Source organism: Neophocaena asiaeorientalis, unplaced genomic scaffold (assembly GCF_003031525.2).
Source record: "Neophocaena asiaeorientalis asiaeorientalis breed wild unplaced genomic scaffold, Neophocaena_asiaeorientalis_V1.1 scaffold397, whole genome shotgun sequence".
Lineage (NCBI taxonomy): Eukaryota > Metazoa > Chordata > Mammalia > Artiodactyla > Phocoenidae > Neophocaena > Neophocaena asiaeorientalis.
The window spans coordinates 2,717,615-2,737,830 of NW_020173231.1; the positions used below are offsets into that span (position 1 = coordinate 2,717,615).

Sequence of the window (20,216 nt, forward strand, 5' to 3'; positions counted from 1 at the left end):
CAGGAAAGAGGGATAGCAGGTGGTATGGTCTGATTGCATATGATTCAAAGTTAGAGGATTTTAGAGAAGAGAAGAAAAACCAGCCAGAAATGACATCAAGGAGGAAATCTTTATCTCCTAGCCCAGTAGTAGTATAGGGCACATGGTGTGCAAAACGGCCACCACCTGAGAATCCTGTAGGGAAGCAGTATCCTCAGGTGAGAAGTACATTTCAGGGAAGACAGTGAAGATACAGGGGATCTTGATACCTGACCATGAATTCCAGAGGGCACAGAGGAAGGGTTTCAGAAGTAAGGAGAGTCAGAGATGGGCTCAGAAAAGAGCACTGGGTCTCGGGGATGAGCGATTCTTTGGGAGTCCTGGCTTCCCTGTAACCAAGAGTGAAGGAAGGATGCTATGAGATAAGGCAGGGAGTGGTAAAGCTGTGAGTACAGGAAACTACGAAGGTGTAGGGTAGGGGGGGAATCTTCAGGAGCACATGCAGTTCGAGGCCTTTTCTTCATTTCTACCGGTTGTATAGAGGAGAGAGTAGGGACAGTTTCACTTTTGAAGCACAAGGAGATCCAGGGCATCATCTTCATCCTCCAAGGTGGGAATATACCCGGTGGAAATGGAAATTTAGAATGACTAAGTGACTTGTCTGAGATCCATGGCCAGTAAGTGACACAGCTGAAATTGTCTGATTCCAAGTTTAGTATTACTTGATCTTACACAGCTGCCTTTCTAGTTCTGTTTGTGTCCTTTATTGCTTTTTTCGTTATCTTCTTGGACAGCCGTATTCCTTTTCTAAAAGGTAAGTCTCTTATTGACATGAAAGTTAGGAAATGTATAGGGTACAGGGTTAAATTAGACCTTGTTTCATCCATTTCTTTGAAAATACCTTAAGTTCATTCAGACACTTTTGTCTTCGAATTTCTTCTGATAGCTAAATATTATATTTGATATGATTTTTAAAAAAATTTATAGTGGGGATCTAGGTATATTTTATTTTTGGAAACGGATTTTTTATTATTTGCCATTATTATCTGTTTTGTCTCAGGTTTTACTTCATCGACTTGCAAGTTTTCATCGAGTGTGGAGTTTTCCACCAAATGAAAATACAGGAAAGGAAGTGACCTGTCTGGCTTGGAGACCAGATGGCAAACGTAATGATAGTATTGTAAAAAATACATTTTTGTTTTTCAGAAGAAGTATTCTGTAAAGAGAACTTATTTCCAGAAAGAATTTGTTGTTCTTATTATATACTAGAATTCTAAATTTGGGAACCTTGCCTTTTTTTCAAATGCTTTAAAGTGTTTTCATAGAACTCAGATTAATTCTACCATCTTGTTTCTTGGCAGAGATATCTCTAAAATGAAATCTGACGTCTTGGCAAAGATAAGGCTGAAAAGAAATTTGATAGGAATATACAGAGTACTTTGGTTTTGTTCTTTCGCTGTCGTGTTGTCCTGCACTGTTTGCCCTAAGCTTCATTTGTCACTCACTAGTCAGTTCAGTGCCATCATGGCCCTTTCCTCCCCAGAATGTGTTTTAGCATTAAATGTGTGGCTCATAAATATTCCCTCTGCACATTTGCTTGCCTCACCTGAAGGACTGTCAGTTCTGACCCGCTTCCTGCAACTTCTGTGTGATCTTACTCCTTTTGGTGCCCTGTATGTTGTAGCTTGCTGCATTGTAGCTCTGAGGACTGAACTCTCCTCTTCCATGTGTTGTTACAAGGACAGTCATTGTTTGAGCTGTTGTACATGTCCAGTCAGCACAGGAAAATGCTACAAATCATACAGCTTAAAGTTCATCTGTATCATTGGTGCTTGAAAAAAGAAAAAGAATTGTTTTTGTAAAATGATATGTACTCCTCATTGCTTACTTTTTTCCTAGATAAATATAAGTATGCCCTGAAAGCCTGTCACTTTACAGATAACCACTATTTTTGTCTGTACTCATTTTGCTCCGTTCTTGTTTCATCTTTTACGTAAAAACAAAGTATGTGTAAAATTAGAGAACTTCTGTAAGTAATAATTTGAGATCTTGTACTATTCATCCAAAAATGCCACGATCTCAAAAATTATGAAAGTCAGTGTGTGAAAATGTATTTAAGTAGATGATATTTTTATCATTAAAAAATGTCTTGTGATTTTCGACAGTAAAATAGGGTTTTTTTTGGTAATGATTATTTCAAGATTGCTTTAAATCGTTTTGAAGAAGAGGAGACTTGGATTGCCTCACATCTAGCAAAGCTGCATATATTGGTATACAGTGAAACTCACAGCCCTCTATTTAGAAATTCTTCAATTTGATATGTTAGGATGATGTTGATGACTTATGTAGAGAAACTATACTAGATAATTCAGCCACAGTGAAAGGAAGAAGACCCATCGGTATTTGATGGCCCTGTTCATTAAGGGTTAGAAATAAAAAAGGAATAAAAAACCTTCCAAGAACCAAGCAGATGGAATCACTTTTCAGCTTTTGGGTGGGGACCAATATGTCTTGGTGATAATGATATTATTCTTTATTTGTTGATGCCTGTTCTGTATTTTCTGCTTGGCATCAAGGTTCCAGTCTAGAGGCTGTGATATGTAAGATGTTAAGAACAGTACACGAGAAAGTAGTAGATTGCTCGTGAAAGTTTGAGCATTTGAAAATAAGCGTAGGTAACAGCATAACTATATGCAAAGATATCTTTTAGTTTTTTAATTAGTTAAAGCAAGGATTTGGGGGTTAAATCATTTCTATGATTATGTTGTATTTAAAATAGTAAAATTGGGGAAGCAATGAAATACCCATTTTTCTCAAATATTACACTAACTCATTCTGATTATTTCTTCTTTAGTTTTGGCCTTTGCTCTTGCTGACACCAAGAAAATCGTTTTGTGTGATGTAGAAAAACCTGAAAGCTTGCACTCTTTTTCTGTGGAGGCTCCAGTTTCTTGTATGCATTGGATGGAAGTGACCGTCGAGAGCAGGTTGAGTAATAAAAGAAGAAAAACCCCAGTAGTCACAGTAGGATGTTTTTGAAATTCTCATTTTTTAAAAGTGGAAACTTAGGAGTATCTGGGTGTTGAGTATATGTACATTGCATTTAACTTTTTGTTTTAAGCTTATCAAGATGCAGTTTTTTTAATGCTCTGTTGGGTTTTTTTTTCTCTTGAAAAAATCTCTTTTCTTATTGGAGCAGTAATGCCTCAATGGCCAAGATTTTTCTTTTCAGTTATTTTTAACGGTTTATATCGATGAGTTATACATTCAAGGAATTTTAATTAAAATTATTGATTAGCAAATTGAGGTTCTGTTTTTCTTTTCACCTGGAGCTTTGTGTTTTTGTGTCCCAGTAAATATTCTTAGAGTACAAAAAGTGCTGAATTGAGCATTCTGTTTTGATGCTGAATGGGTTCTTTCTGTGTTCATGGTCCTTATAGTTTCCTTATTTTGTGAAAATAGTTTTGCCTTAGTCTGTGAAGTCAAGTACTACGCCAGGTTTGCAGTAAAGATGGCTTAAAGAATCGATGGGCTTAGTGAATATTGAAAATAAGTTTCTTTTTTGAGGAAATACGATAATTTTCTTTTCATTCTAATTAAGTTTTAAGTTAATATCAAATGAATGTGTAAATCCTGATTATTAATTGACAAATTTCCTAAGAAAGGGACTGTAAAGCATTAGATAATAAGGTCTAGCCTGGGGTTTGAAATTCACTGTAGATAAAACAGTGATTAATCCATCATCAAATAAAGGTTGTAAATGGTCATGTGAATTCATAGAAGATCAGAGGAACAGAATATACCACGTAACTTCTATCTCAGTCCAGTTACCTGCTAAGTGTATTCCTAACACACTTTTCATTAAGAGTTCAGAAATATTATGTGGCGATTCCAGGGTCTCTCAGGACACTACTTTTTCACCTTCTTACTCATTTATTTCCAGCCATATTCGGAGGTAGGATTGAAAGAAAGGTGTGGGGGGATAAATAAGACTGTTTCAAAATACGTGGTGTCATCTTATGTACCTGCTGGGTTTTTGCATCTTCATATGTATGTAAGCTATAGAAGCCATCATTACATTATATAATAATTGCAGTGTTCTCTACAGTTACTCTTGGAACTCATATGTTCAGTGTTGGTTCTTAGAGGAGACTTAAGTCAGTCATTCTGTATCTGGTGCTGATACTGAATACATTTGAATACATTTCATATGCTGAGAAAATTGTTTATAAATATTTGTTGCTCTAAATGTAAAGTGGGTAGGCTGATTTTTTTTTTCCCAGAAATAACGTTATAAGTAAATGGAGAAATTCCAACTTTTCTATTTCTTGTTTGTGATTGTTATAGTGACTATTTTACAGTGATAAACTGTGTGGCATCTGTTTACTTGGTAATGTGTGATGTATAAAATTGGGCATTTAAAAAAATTAGTATTTTTTAATGGAAAGAAAAGTAGAATCTTTGTTTTTATAATACTTGTTTTTGTTTTGTTTTCACCTTTTTAGTGTTCTAACGTCCTTTTATAATTCTGAGGATGAATCAAATCTTCTCTTACCGAAACTTCCTACACTGCCCAAAAAGTAAGTATCAGAGTTTAATTTCATTGGAATTAATCTTGCAGATTTCTTTCCTTTCCTTTTAACACTGACAATTTTCTCATGTGTTTTAAAAAATGCATTTCTGGTTTTTTTCCAGTTATAACAACACCTCAAAAATATTTAGGTAAGATATGCCTTTTTTCCTTGCGAGTAAGATAATCTTTTATTATTTGAAAGATATAGTTAAAGATAACCCAATATATTTTTATATTTTAGTGAAGAAAATTCTGATGAAATTATTAAGCTTTTGGGAGACGTCAGGTAAATCTTACAGATATCTTAAATATTTAACAAGTCTTATATTCTTAAATTTGATATTTGATATTTGAGGCAGTTTTTAGACTAAAGTTCCAAGGACAATTTCCTTATTTGTCATGTTATTTCATTGCTGACAAATACCTCTGAACAATAAACAGACAATATCTATTATTTACTCGTTCTTATTCTATGATACTTGGTTGTGTCAAGTTTAATATTATGATGTACTTTTATTTTAAAAAGTAAAGGAGGGTGGAAGTGCTAGAGTTTCCAAAATTTAAATTTAAATGTTCAGGTTCTTTAAGCACACTTAATGCATTTAGCATCAGAGTCATGATAAAACTGTTGGCGCTTTATATTAACTGGAAAAGAGATGATTTTGTTATTGAGAGTATACAAATATAATCATCATTAAAATAATATATCCTTATTTTACTGTAAACTGATGTTTTTTTAGGCTGGATGAAATTTATGTTGTTCCTTTGAAAGAAAGGAATAAGCCCAATGTGATTGAGGCTTGGTGAATTTGTTGCGGGATTCAGTTCCCCCACAAGGAATCTTGAACATGCAGATTTTGTGAGGGTAGGAGCATGTCTTGGTTTAAGAACTCGCTCCTGTCTGTTGTCCTCAGCTTGTTGCATTATTTTTAATTAGGCTTAATATTCTTGTCCTTGGAGGAAGCTCTGCATTTATTGAGCTTTATGCTTATGGAATGTTCAAAATTGCTCGAGTCACTGGGGTAAGTTTTTCTTTAAAATCTTCCTTTTTGTTTCTCTTAGAATACAGCAGCTGACTGATTTATGGAAAAAGAATAAAACATTACTTTTTTTCGTAATTTCAGTTATTGGAATTATTTGTTCTTAAGTGTTAAAAGGATAATTTTCCTACTAAGAATAGTGATATGATGTCTATGAAGATCAGAGGCTCTTAGTGGAATTAGTCAAAAATTTTTTTCTTACCAAAAAGATTGGTATGATCCACTGGATTATGATTTAATGTTTTTCTAGTCTTGTGGTGTTTAAGAGCTACACTTTGTGATTGGAATTTGATAAACATCATCAGAAGCAATCTTATGCTCAGTCTCGGTCTTCTGTGTATCTTTTTCTTCTTATTCTTACAGTTCTCTAAAAGGATAGAAAATGTTATAGGCTCTGTGGGAATGTTAGTTCTCCAACACTTAGTTTGGGCCCCTTGTTGGGGGTGTGTGTTTGTGTCCTTGCAACTAAGAGGACACATGCCTTCATGTGCCACGTGTGTGGCGGGAGCCAGGCATGTGTTTCTGCTTTTTAGAGCTCTGAATATTTGCCTCCTATATTGTAAGCAGATGCAGTCTAGCAATAACACTAAACATAATGGAGATTTGACTGTTTTACAGATTGTTGGTACTTGTCTTGCATTATGTCTGTCAAGTGATTTGAAATCATTGTCAGTGGTCACAGAAGTTTCCACCAGTGGTGCCCCAGAAGTTTCGTACTTTCAGGTGAGTACTGGAACCTAATAGCAGCAGAGGGTAAATATATATTTTTAAAGGTTTTATAGTTTTTTATTATCCATTTCATTGGATTCTAAGGTCATTAAAACAAAACAAAGCAAAAAAATCGACTTGGAGCTTCCAAGACATATATAGAGTCTTACTGGTGAATACCTTACCATTCCAATGGTACAGCACAGTTAATATGGTCTATTAATGACTATATTAACTCACTGCTATACCAGTTCCATCTTTGTACCAAGTGTTTTCTTAGGATTCTGACCCTAATAATAATAAAAGCTAATATTTATTAATTGTTTAATATGTGCCCAGTACTGAGTGATTCAGTGTAACTCATTTGAATCCTCACAATAAGCTAATGAGTAGGTACCATTATCCCCATTTTACAGTTGAGTACATGGGCACACAAACTGTAATTTGCTTGGTGAGCATTGGAAAGTCATGCTGCACGGTCTGGCTCCAGAGTTGGTGCTCTTAACTAACACATTGCCTCTTGTGTAAGATGACTACTTAATGTTGGGAAAACCCTTTTTCATTGTGTGCTGTTTGTATCATAGATTGTGGAAACTGGGCTCCTGTAGATTATTTAGATTGTAGCCTTGTCTTCAAGAAAATCTTCCCTAAAATTTCATCGCAGATAACCCAGCCACTTAGCCTAAGAATGCATGAACTCTCAAACAAAAGTAGGGTGAAAAGATGCAAGGTGTGATGCATGTGATGCCTTCCAACATTCGTTGTATTCAGAACATCAGAGAACTCTTAACTTCCTGACGTTTGCTGGAACGGTTGTTCATATTTGCTCTTCATCTTAAGGTTCTGTGAAAATGTGATTTCCAGGATTGCATTTGGTGCTGTAATAAAATGATTCACTATTAATGTGAAATTTGTAATAGGTATTTTTCAAACAACTTTATTGAGATAATTCATGTACCATTGTAATAGATATTTCACTTGTATTTATCAATAACTATAATTCCTTTAACATTTTTACAGAAATTTGTGATCACTTTTTAAATTCCTCATAAGAGTGTTATAAAATAGATTATTACATTTATTCTAACTATGTAGAAGGGGTTGCCAACCTCGAGAGGGTGATCTGTGCATAGATAGACACTGCAGATTAGAAAATCCTAAGATTATATTCTGTTACTCTCCAAACCGTTATGCTCAAAAGGAGCAGAGTCTGGCATAGTCTTTCTGATATGTAGTTAGACTTTGACTCTTCTTTAAAAGAAGTAAATGTGTCTGCTTGTAACTTACTTTATTATTTTGATTTGACAGCTTGAAACCAATCTATTGTACTCTTTCTTACCTGAAGTAACTCGAATGGCCAGAAAGTTTACTCACATTTCGGCTCTTTTACAGGTATTTATTTATAGCTTGTTTTATGTGACTGTTTACTATAAATCTCTAATGTTCTGTAAATAAAAAACTTGAAAATCTTACTTCTTAAAGCCAACTTTATGTGGCGGAGGTGTCTAGTCTGATAGACAAGTTTATAATGTCCATTAAAGCAAGAAAGAGAAATTTAATTGAAAATCTACTCTCACCCATCTCTATTTCTCCAAAGGAAAAGAAAAAAAGTAGTTTAAACCTTTTTCAACATTCTCATAAATAAAACAATATTTTGGAATTTTAAGTTTTTTACAAATAAAGTAGTATGGAAAACATCATATCAGTTAGCTTTTGTACATGATAAATGCACCCCAAATTAGCTTGTGATTGGTGTTTTAGTCGACAATTTGGGCTGGGCTCAGCTAGAAGGTTCTGTTGTTCTGGGCCAGGTTCAGCTATTCGGGGCTGGGCTTGTTCGTACATTGGTGGTCAGCTGGCTGGTCCAAGTGTCCCATAGCTGTGATGGCTTTGTCTGGACTGCACATTCCTCATCTCCCAGCCGGCTGGACCAGCCTTGTTCATGAAGTGGTGGCCACGGCAGGGGTGTCAAGAGTGCAAGTGGAAGCATGCAAAACCTTCGGGGGCCTTAGACTTCTGCTTTCGTCACACTAAGACCCAAGGCCAGCCCGGATTGAAAGACTGGAGAAATTGAGTCTGCATCTGCATAGAGGAGTTACATGTACTTCATGTCAAAGATTTCTGGAGATTAGTGTCTTTTTAAAAGGATACTGTTTGAAAATTGAATAGTTGACCAGTCAGCATTTTGACAGTTGCTGTATATAAAATGCATCTTATATGTAGAAAGCTGGAAAATATCTGTTTTACCAGATAAAAACTGAATTTGAGAAAGTTTGATAGTTAAATGATTATCAAGTGTTAGCTATAGTCTTTTCTTTCTCAGGCTTAACTGAGTTAAAAGTGATTTATAGTAAATTTTGGATTTCTTTGAGACAGTTGACAGTAAGAAACATGTATTATTTAGTTAGCATGTTGACTTAAATATTTTTTGCTACTTTAATATTTTTTTCTTCTTGTTAATAGTATATAAATTTGTCACTGACATGTATGTGTGAAGCATGGGAAGAAATATTGATGCAGATGGATTCTCGTCTCACCAAGTTTGTGCAGGTAATATACCTGGAGTTTCCCACGGAAGGTGTTAAAGAATGCACGTTATCCTTATTTACTTCATGAAGGACATGAGAAAAATCAGGCTGTTTTGTAAAAGGCTCAGATCATGATTTCTTTCAAACGGTTTGGTCTAACCTCATACTATTATCTCAGAGAGTGATACACCAGCTCTTCCCCTTGGTACAACTTAGGTGGGGACAGGATTGTGAAGTGGAGCTGGTAGGGCTTGGGGATTAAGGACAGGAGTTGGAAGAGCTGACTGGTTGTTTTCCTGTAACTGCTATTCAGATAATCAATTTAAATATGAATTTGAGAGAAGGCTAAGGATAAGAAAGGGAGACATGTTCCTGTAATTCTGAATAAATATGCTTATAATTTAAAAAATACCTATTATGATTTTATTGATCTTTCTCTAGGAAAAGAATACAACCACATCAGTGCAAGATGAATTCATGGACTTGCTGTTGTGGGGGAAAGCAAGGTAATGAGCTCATATTAGGTACTCTTGCTTTTCCTTCTCTTTTTAAAGTAATTTATTTCAAAAGCAATTCACATTCATTGTAAAAAAAAAAAAAAAAAGAAAATTCTGGTGCACAAAGACCAAAAAAGTAGTATATATTTTTCTAGGCATTTTTATTCACATATTTATTTTTTACATAAATGTGATCATTCTGAGTGCATGTATAATATATGTAAATATATTATATATGTACTTTTTAAATGTATACAAATTTTAAAATTCTTTGTAGCCAAATCAATCTTTTCCTTTATTGTATTTGCCTTAACATTATTCTTAAAAAGATCTTTCCCATATTAAGTGTTCAAAGATCTGTATTTTCCTCCAGAGATTTTTTTGTGGTTTATGTTTTTATTCCATTTACATGTTCCAGATGTGATTTATTTGGTCATATGCTGTGGAAGACTAACTTCTTTTTTTTTCAGTGTTCAGGTAATTGCCCAGTATAATTCATTGAGTATTACACCTTCTTCTTACTGATGTGAAGTACCATTTTAGCATATAGTACATCCTTATATCTACTTCATTCTGTTCCTAGACTTTATTGTTTCCTGTTTTGTCCATTTCTTTGTGAGTACAACAAAGCCTTAATTTTTGTTGGGCTATTTCTTTTTATTTATTTTGTTTAAAAATCTTGTTTGTTCTTTGAAATTTAAACGTTTTAAGCGATGCATTCAGATTTTGAATAGAGGAGACTAAAAATACTTTCTTTTTCATTCTAGCGCTGAACTTCAGACCCTCTTAATGAACCAGTTAACAGTAAAGGTGCGGTTATCTTTGTATTTTAATGGCTATGAACACATTCTTAATTTTTTTTAGAATGGCATATAGTATCTTACTTGTATGCTGAATACTTTTTTTTCTCTTAATTAGGGCTTAAAAAAGCTTGGCCAATCTATAGAGTCATCATATTCCAGTATACAAAAATTGGTTATAAGTCACTTACAGAGGTATGAAGGTGATGTAGACTCTTTTGGTATTGCCTCTACACGTACTTGGCATTGGTCTTCTTTCTGCAACCTTCTTTTCATCATCTGGCATTCTCTGTTTGAGCCTCTTCTAGCTAAAATTGTTGCATTAGCATTTGAGGGGACTCTTGGAGTGCCCAAGATTTGAAGAATCAATAATGGTAGTTCTGCTTTATGAAATAACTTTCCAACATCTTTTCACCACCCAAGGCCCTGTCTGGGCTTTTATCTCACCCAGACAGCCATGAGGTATGTCTTGAATAGGGCATATACCCTTTTTTGAGTGGTAAAATTAAGTAAGTTTGTATATCATTTTATATGTTATGTAAAAGCATGTATATATTTTTGCATTTAACTCCTTGGCAAGGTGTTGGTTATGATTATCCTCATTTAGAAGAAACTGAAGTTCAGAATGGTTATATATGGCTGACCCAAAGTTATTAAGTGTCCGAGCCAAGACTGTCCCAGATCTTCAAGTCTCATGCTGTTTCTAGCTACAGCTACCTCAGTGAAGCAGTTTGCAGGTAGATGTTCAGTGTTTGACTTAAATTTTGATAAATTTCTTTATGCTGAGACCCTGGGCCTTACTTTATCACCTCCCGTTTTGATCACTTTAGGACCCTCTGGCCTGGTCTCTTCCAGTCCACACTATGCCCCACAAATATATTCTCCACAGTGGATCTGATCATGTTACTCTTATTTAAAAACTTCCAGTGTCTTCCCATTTCTTAAGACTAATACCTTTGGATGGCTGTCTATCTGCTTCACCTACACTGGTGGCCTTCTCAAACTTGACAGTTTTCCTCCTACCCGGGGCCTTTGTACAGCCCTTTTGCTTTCTGGAACACTCCCACCCTGTTCTTCACTTGCATTCTCTAGCTCTCAGCTCAAATCTCACTTGTTCAGAGAAGCCTTCTCTAATCCCCAGATTAGATCAGGTTCTTCTGTTAGACCTGCACCTGGTGTGTTTCCTTTAAAGCATTTATGGTAGTTGGAATGATATACTGTCTGATTGTATGGTTATGACTGTCTCCCCCATTAGACTGGCAGTGTCATGAGGACCCTTTCGTTTTGTTCACCATTAAGTCCCCAGTATTTAGCATAGTGCCAGACCTAAAGTCGGAGCTTAATAAATATTTGTTGAATGTTAAATACATAGCTGTTGGGTGAACAATATGACTATCTTAAAAGTGCCAGGACTAACTGTGGAGCATAATTTGATTTTACAAAGTTTAATCTTGTGGTCATATATTCATCTCACTAGTCATGACAACCAAATGATTCTTCTACAGCTTTTCAAAATAATTTCGAGAAATAATTATTTCTCATAGAAAGAAAAAGTTACTTTCAGTATTTATTTCTGAAAACTTAGAAATATTCAAGCAAGATAGTAGCTGCCTGCCACCTTGATGATGGTGTTTCTGCTCTGTTTTTGATAGTGGCTCAGAGTCTTTATTATACCATTTGAGTGAACTGAAAGGAATGGCTTCATGGAAGCAAAAATATGAACCTCTTGGACTAGATGCTTCAGGAATTGAAGGTGGTAATTTAATTCCTCAATAGAATGCATTAAATCCACTTTACTTATTTGACAAATGATATTTATTTATTTACTTCCTTTTAGATGCTATTACTGCAGTGGGTTCTTTCATACTCAAGGCAAATGAACTTCTTCAGTAAGTATTGGGGATACTTGAATATTGGAATCATTGACTTGAGAATGTTTTACTTTTTACTTATAAATAAGAACCTAGCAAATTGTTGCGATTTTCTAAAAATGAGTTTTTAAGTTTTTATCAAAATTATACCTTTACATGATTAAAACAATCCAATAGCACAGCAGTTTGTACATTAAAGTGGTATTTTCCTGTCCCGCCCATCCTCACCCCAGGTCCTCTTTCCAGAGGGAATCCTTTTAACTATTTCTGGTTTTAGGTCTGTAGGTTACTTCCATATTTCTAAATTGTGTGACTGTACTGCTTTTCTTTTACTTACCCGTTTTGAGAAATTATTCTTCTCTGTGTGTCTGTCTTTCCTAGACCCTGCTTGCTTTCTCCTTGCACAGTCTGCCTTGCTCACATCCTCAGGCTCTCCGCCGTCTCAGGGGCAGTGTCACACCCCTGGAACTGCCTCTGTCCCTGCTGCCTCCTCCATTAGCCTCCCCCTGCCTGCACCAGCCTGCGTGCGGGCTCCATCTCGTGCAGCCACCGCCCTGGCGTTTTCTTCATTGCTTTCATGGGTTAGATCCTTACTTCCAGGATCTCCTCTGTTTCTTGGTTCATTTAATCACTTTGTGGAAAATATCTTCCAGTAACTTAGAAAACGGATGTGTGAGGGTAAGCTTTGTGTGTCCTTTTGGGTCTTTTCTCCTTCTGCCACACTTAATTGATGGTTTTGACTGGGTATAGATTATGAAGGGGGATTCATTTTCTCATAGAACTTTCAAAGCTTTGCTCCATTGTATTTTGGCCTTTTTGTTGCCAGTGGACGGTCTGGTGCTTCTGATTCTCGTTCCTTTGTGTGCTATTTTTTTTCTCCTCTCAGAAAGCTTTATTCATCCTTGATATGTTGAAATTTCACAATAGAGTTTTAAATGTGGGTCTTCTCATTTGTTGTACTCATAATAAGAAAATGCCATTTTAACCTGAATTCTATATTGTATTATTATTTTGATAATTTCCTCTTCTCCCTCTCCTTTTTTTTAACTAGATTTTTGTTATAGAAATCTAGTTAGTCAGATGTTAGACTTCATGGATTGATCCTCTGTCTTTTATTTTTACTCTCATTTTTAAAAATATCTTTGTCTTTTCTATTTCTTGTGAAATTTTCTTGACTTAATTATCCAATGCTATCATTCATCATAGACAATTATTGAGCATTTAACTATGTTTTAAACACTATTCTAGATGCTGAGGGTATAGCAGTAAACAAAACTGATAAAAAAAATCTTGCCTTCATAGATATTATATTCTTACATGATGAGACAGACAATAAAGAAATGAATAATTAAAACATACAGCAAGTCAGATAGTGATAAGTAGTGGTGGGAAAAGCTAATGAGGGAAGGAGGACCTAGGGCATGCTGGGGGTAGGGGTGCAATTTTTTGGTCAGGGAAGGCCTCACTGAGAAGGTGATGTTGGAGAGAGGAGGGAGTGAGCCCTGTTACTTTGGGGGCAGAGGAGACAGCAAGTATGAAGGCCTTGAGTTTGGAGCATGCCTGGCATATATGAGGGACCTCAAGGAGCCACTACAGTTAAAGTGACTTGAACAACAATGTGAGTTGTAGGGGACGAATTGAAAGAGGTCACAGAGGATGGGACAGGTTGTGTAGAGCCTGTAGGCAGTTGTAAGGACTGTGGCTTTTACTCTGGGTATAATAAGCTCTTAGGGAGTTATTAGCAGTGGAGCGACAGGATATGACTTAGGTTTAAAGAGATCCCTCTTGTTATTTACTTGGTATTGAGAATAGATTATATGAGGGCAAGGACAGAAGCCATGAGACAAATGGTGGTCAGAATCAGAAATGGTCAGAACCTGGATATATTTTGAAAGTAGAAATAACAAGATTGCTGAATGGTTGTGTGGATGGTAAAAATAAAGGAGTCATGGATAATTACGAGTTTAGGTCCTAAACACCTGGTAGAGTATGACTAACATTTACTGAAATGGGGAAGACTTGGGGGAGAATATAGGAAATATATATGTATTTTATGTTCCTCAATTTGGGTTTATCTGATTTTTTCATGGTTTGATTCAGGTTATACATCCCTGGCCAGAATATTACATAATCGGTGGAGTGTCCTTCTCAAGGTGTCAGATCCAGAGGCAAACAGTGTCCGTCTACCTCTTCTTATTGATGTTAATTTTGATCACATGGTCAATGTATTAGGCATATTAAATTGAAATGTCTGTTAGATACCCTGGTGGAGCTGTCCAGCATGTTGTTGATTGTATGAGATAATGTTCAAGTGAGGGATCCAGGCTGGAAATGTAAATTTGGGAGCCCTCAGCACATTGGTATTATTTTAAGCCATGAACCTGGATGAGATAGTTAGTGCGCTTAGAGGAGAGATCTGAAGACTGGGTGATGGGCTTTCCAGTGTTAGAAATGGGGTTGATGTGGAGCTAACAAAAACCGGAGAGGCAGAAAGACCAAGGAGTGGGTGTCCTGTAGGCTGAGTGAAGGACGCATTGCAAGAAGTAATGAGGGATTGGTTGTCTAATGCTGCTGAGTCAAGTAAGGTGAGGACCAGAAGTGGAATAGATCAGAATATTATCAGAATAGATGATGGGTGACCTCGATGAGAGCCACTTCTGTGGCGTCATGGGAGCAGGTATGATGCAGAATGAGAGCAGATGCAAAGAAAACAACAAATGTAGTCTTTTGAGTTTTGCTGTAAAGGGAATGGCCAGCATTTAAAAATAGTCATTGGGTTTTTCTTTCTTTTTACAATGGGAGCAATTAGAGTATGTTTATTTATGATGGGAATGTTCTTCTGAAGGGGAACAGTTGAGATGGCAAAGAGAGGGAAGATTGCTAGAACAAGAGGATTCAAGAGGGGATGGGATTTAGTGTGTTAGGGAAGGGGCTGGAAAAATAGTTCCTCCATAGTTATAGGGGAGAAGGCCAAGACAGGGGTCACAGATGCTGGTATATGAGCAGATGAGGGCTTGGGGATGTTCACTTCTAATTGTTTTTATTATCTTAGTGGAAATATGAAATGTTCTGTCATCAGCTGAAAGTAAGGATGGGGAAGTGGTATTGAGCTTTGAGAATAAAGGAAGAGGTGTGAGCCATTTGTCTAGTACAGTAGGAGCGTGAATGGGCTGATGAAGCAGGAGGATTGTCAGTAGTGCTAAGGGCTGCTTGGTTAGCGTTCCCAGGAGCATTAAAATGAGACCAGCCAACATGGCTGTGTGGTTTTCTCCAGCCAGGGTCAGCTGTTCGAGTGGGAGCACAGAATAGGTGAGCAGTTTGATTTACTAGGCTTGGTGAGTAAAAGGAAGCAAAGGGGAGGCAAGAAATTGAAGCAAGGGCATGATTAAAATGATAAACCTCAAATCTGTACTGATTTAGGAGGGAAGTGAGGACACAGGGCAGGTGCGAGACAGTGAAAGGTGGTAGAACTAGTAGGTGGTAGTCTTGGTGGGATGAATGTTGGGCTACTGGAGAAAAGTCACTGGAGAGATAGTTGCTGTTTGTTGGTGAGCAGGGTGCTTTAAATTGAGATTTAAAATGTTCACGTTGGTGGACTTCCCTGGTGGTGCAGTGGTTAAGAATCCGCCTGCCAATGCAGGGGACATGGGTTCGAGCCCTGGTCCGGGAAGATCCCACATGCCACAGAACAACTAGGCTCGTGCGCCGCAACTGCTGAGCCTGCGCTCTAGAGAGCCCACAAGCTGCAACTACTGAGCCTGCATGCCACAGCTACTGAAGCCCGCGTGCCTAGAGCCCGTGCTCCACAGCAAGAGAAGCCACCACAGTGAGAAGCCCATGCACTGCAGGAAAGAGTAGCCCCCGCTCGCTGCAACTAGAGAAAGCCCATGTGCAGCACCGAAGACCCAACGCAGCCAAAAATAATAAATAAATAAATTTAAAAAACAAGGTTCACGTTGGTAATGAAGGTCTAGGGTGTGAACTTTAGAATAAATAGCCCAGGTGGAGTGGAGGACGAGATCTTTGACCTGAACCATGCTATTGAATGTCTTACTATGGCAGTCCCGTCTTTTAATTTCTAAGTATTTTCTTATTTGTTTAATCATTTTTCAAAGCTGTGCTCTTACTTTGTGGATGCGACATCTTCCCACAGCTCTCTGAGGACGTTAATTAGAGTTTTAAAAAATCTCTTCTGCTCCCTGAATTATCTCCTCTTTGTGTGTCACTTTGCTGTTTATTTTGGTCTCTTGTTGCAAGCTTTCTTCAAAAACCTGATGCCCAATTGTTTACTCATATTTATTTGTGACGCAGTTTAAAGTTGCCTAGAATTGCTGGGTGCAGAGCGGCCCAAAGCCAGCATGAGTGCCAGAGCATGCGGACCTATGCTGTGGGCAGCCAGTGCCGACCCAGAACCGCCTTGGCTCTTCCCAGTTTATTCAGCTTCTTTGAAGAACTCTATTTTTGTCTGGAAGGTAGTAAACGCCTAGGCATTCATATTTTGGGGGAAAGAGTGTATTGGCCACTCTGTGTTTCAGCTTGTCCTCCTTTGTCCAGCCCCAGATGTCATCCTAATGTCTTCTGTTGAACTTGATGTTTCTAAGGACTGAGTATCCTTGGCGTCTGCCAGGTGGATGACTCCTTGCTGCTCTCTTTCCACAGTGCCTGACACGTGGCCACCTCTGGTGACCTTCACCAATCACTAGTCTTCTGTCGGCTTTTGACATTTCTGAAACTTAAAAAAATTTTTTTTCTAGTGTCCTCTTTTTGTGTGTGAGTTTATAACACATACACCTCTCCCCACCAATACACCATCATTTTAATGGGCTTTTATTTTTTTTAAATGAATTTATTTATTTATTTTTGGCTGCATTGGGTCTTCGTTGCCGTGCACGGGCTTTCTCTAGTTGCGGTGAGCGGGGGCTACTCTTCATTGCGGTGCGCGGGCTTCTCATTGCAGTGGCTTCTCTTGTTGCAGAGCACAGGCTCTAGGCGCACGGGCTTCAGTAGTTGTGGCTCGCAGGCTCTAGAGCGCAGGCTCAGTAGTTGTGGCACATGGGCTTAGTTGCTCTGCGGCATGTGGAATCTTCCCGGACCAGGGCTCAAACCCGTGTCCCCTACATTGGCAGATGGATTCTTAACTGCTGCGCCACCAGGGAAGCCCCTAATGGGCTTTTAGAAGGTAGAGCTTATTACAGATGTGTGTGCTCAAAGAACAAAGCAGGAGGAGAAATGATATTCCTTTTCCTGAATGTTGAATAATTTTTTGGTTCTCCGTATTTGCAGAGAGTAAACATAAAATATTAAGCTTTCTGTGATCACCTTTAACGTTTCAGTGAAAGGTAGTTTTTGATTTAACTTCTTCCTCCTTTGAGATGAGTAGAATATAGCATTATTTTAGGTTATAATGGAGAAACTGAGGCAGTGAGAACTTTGACGTTAGCGTATAGTAGATCAGTGGTTGCCTGGGGTTGGGGTGAGAGTATTGACTGGGAAAGACAGAAAGGAACGTCTTTTCTGTTTTTCATTTTTGCTGCAAGAGAATTTTGATCATAGTGCTTGGTAACGCAAGAGATGTTAGTCTTTTATGTCAGGTGTTTTACTGTGTACAGAAAGGTTAATGATGCTGACCTACTTCTCCAGTAGTATTATGACATTTAATGCTTGGAAGGGACTTTGAGATTTAGGGGTGAAAAGTGCACATATTATTTGCTTAGAGTAATTATCTTACAGATGTGAGCTTAAAGAGGTTTTTAAAAAAATGATATCCATCTTTATATTCAGAGACAGTTTCATCAAAGGGAAGCTGACTTCCACTTATAACCCTTAATCTTGGGGGTACATTTGTGTAAAGCCCAAAGAAATTCAAATTTTGAGATTCATTACTGTAAGGATAAAAAAATCAACTTCCAAAAGTAATGTCTGTTGATATCAGAGCTAGTGGTAGTGACATATTACAAGTTTATAATAATGATTTTCTTTTGTGTTTGATGTTTTTTTCTTCTTACTGATCAGTGAGTATTTTTTTTTAAACTGAGAATGGTGCCGGAAACTTTTTTTCTGATTTCTTTTATTTCCAAAGTTAGAAAAGGATTTCGTACTTTACTGAATGCCCGGAAAGGAAAGACTGTTACACAGTTTGTGGCAAGGCTGTTATAATCAGTTAGAATCTGAGTTATTTGCTTTTTTTTTTAAGAGAATCAGGATTTGCTTTTTTGAAATTTTATTTTTGGGTATGTGTTTTATTTGTTAAATCTGTTGTAAAGGCTTAAATGTCATCCAGATAGGATATAGTAGAACAAAAAGGATTATTATATTCTACAATAATTGAACAATGATACATGAACCCCATACAATAATTTCATTTCTGATTTATTTTTATCTTCTAGAGTTATAGATAGCAGTATGAAAAACTTCAAAGCATTTTTTCGGTGGCTGTATGTGGGTAAGTGAATTGAATGAAGCATTCTTGTATTTTTAACACTTTTTAAAAAAATTGTGGGAGTATCAGTTTAGCATATTTCAATTACTGTAGTAAATTTTAAATACCTATTGAAGTAGAGAGAATAGTATAAGTGATCTGCCTTCTACTCGTCACTCAGTTTCAGGAGTTTTCAACATATGGCCAGTCTTATTTCTTCTATACACCCACCCATCTCCACCCCCACAGATAAACACCTTCTAGCATTGATTGTCTCTGTCACTCACTGAGAATTGACCCTTATTTACCTTGTAATGTCTTCTTAGGTTAAAATAACATTCTTTAAATCTCTGCTTTGTATTAGGCATTGTTAGGTGTTAGATTTGGGGGAAATGGGGGCAGAAAAAATAAGACAAAACCTCTGCCCTTGAATAGCTTAGCTCCTGTTTTATACTTTGGTCTTCTGTCTCTAGATCTGTGCCCTTCATTATGGTAGCCACTAGTCATGTATGGCTGTTTCAATTAGTTGAAATTATGTAGAATTATAAACGCAGTCCCTTAGTCATGCTAGCCGCATTTTAAGTGCTCAGGAGCCACATGTGGTTAGTGGCTACCAGGTTGAACAGCACAGAGCTAGAACATTTCCGTTATCTCTTCTATTGGACAGTGATGCCCTAGCTAAATAGAATGCAGACCACTTGTGGCCTTTCTTTATGTCTCCACAGTGTCTTTGCATTTGTAGGTAATTAACAAATCGTTACTGACTTGATATTAAATGTTTTAATGCTCACTCTACAGGATATGCATATTTTATTTAGGTCCATTTGTACTGCTATTTTTGTGACCTCTATTAATATCTTTGAAATAATTTAGCATACATTTCCCTCCAACATATGCAAAATTTAGTTGTAAATGGAATTTATCCCATATTTGTTAAAATTCTAAAGAGTAAAATAGAAAGTAAATTACCTATAATGTGCTAATATCCTTGAAACAAATGCCCAGATCTTTAATTCTCATATTTTTAAAACCGACTTTTCATATTTGTTAGCCTAGTACAATTGCTTTCAATAAAAAAATGAAAGCGATCTGTAGATGTTGACATTTAAAATTCTTATATTTTTCTCAAAACCATACCAACACTAGCCAGAATGGGGAGCCAGAGTGTTTATCAGGCCAGCCTGTTTAATATCAGAGTTAATTAGAATAAATTACAATGTTAAAATTAAATGAAACCTTAGAAGTGACTTTCTTTTACAGAAGTAGTAGCTTGGTTTTACTGATAATTGTTGGAGTAATTAGGCAGTTTATATTCTTATTGCCTATCCTAACTGTAATAAGAAGCTGCATTAGAAGATAAATGAATTACTGCTCAGTCCTTATCATTAGAGCAAAGCACACTGGATTGGAGAACTGGAGACCAAACTGTAACTGGGTGCTGCCACTAGTTAGCGCTCTAACCTTGGTTTGCTCTTGTGTAAAATGCAGTCTCCATGAAGGCAGGGACTTCTTTTATACTGCTGTATCCCTAGTACCTATATTACACTCAATAATTAATTTTTGGATGGATAAATGAATTAGTGGAACCTAGATTATGGCTGGTTTTTTAGATAATTTAGAAGTTTGAATTAATTAAAAACAGTTTCTTAAAATAATCCATATTTGCAGAATAATGTCCAACATGCTTTTTCTCAGCCAAACATAAGCATATTCAAACACTATGCAAAAGCACATGCAGCATACTTCTTGACTTAGGTGGATGTAATGTATAGAAAACACGGTATTGATAAAGACACCCCTAT

At 36.8% G+C, this 20,216-nt stretch overlaps 1 protein-coding gene across 2 annotated transcripts in view; it reads left to right on the forward strand.

Annotated features, from left to right (window-relative positions):
* The window catches only part of ANAPC4 (anaphase promoting complex subunit 4), a 40,983-nt gene that overhangs the window by 2,070 nt on the left and 18,697 nt on the right, over positions 1-20,216 (forward strand). For both annotated transcript variants that reach the window (XM_024745554.1, XM_024745555.1), the window contains exons 2-16: positions 1,040-1,145; positions 2,834-2,966; positions 4,485-4,559; positions 4,675-4,701; positions 4,794-4,838; positions 5,490-5,574; positions 6,211-6,315; positions 7,609-7,692; positions 8,764-8,850; positions 9,270-9,334; positions 10,093-10,135; positions 10,244-10,320; positions 11,778-11,878; positions 11,963-12,014; positions 18,383-18,438. In XM_024745554.1, the coding sequence (XP_024601322.1) occupies positions 1,040-1,145; positions 2,834-2,966; positions 4,485-4,559; positions 4,675-4,701; positions 4,794-4,838; positions 5,490-5,574; positions 6,211-6,315; positions 7,609-7,692; positions 8,764-8,850; positions 9,270-9,334; positions 10,093-10,135; positions 10,244-10,320; positions 11,778-11,878; positions 11,963-12,014; positions 18,383-18,438 (1,141 nt within the window). The remainder of the gene's footprint in view (positions 1-1,039; positions 1,146-2,833; positions 2,967-4,484; positions 4,560-4,674; positions 4,702-4,793; positions 4,839-5,489; positions 5,575-6,210; positions 6,316-7,608; positions 7,693-8,763; positions 8,851-9,269; positions 9,335-10,092; positions 10,136-10,243; positions 10,321-11,777; positions 11,879-11,962; positions 12,015-18,382; positions 18,439-20,216) is intronic.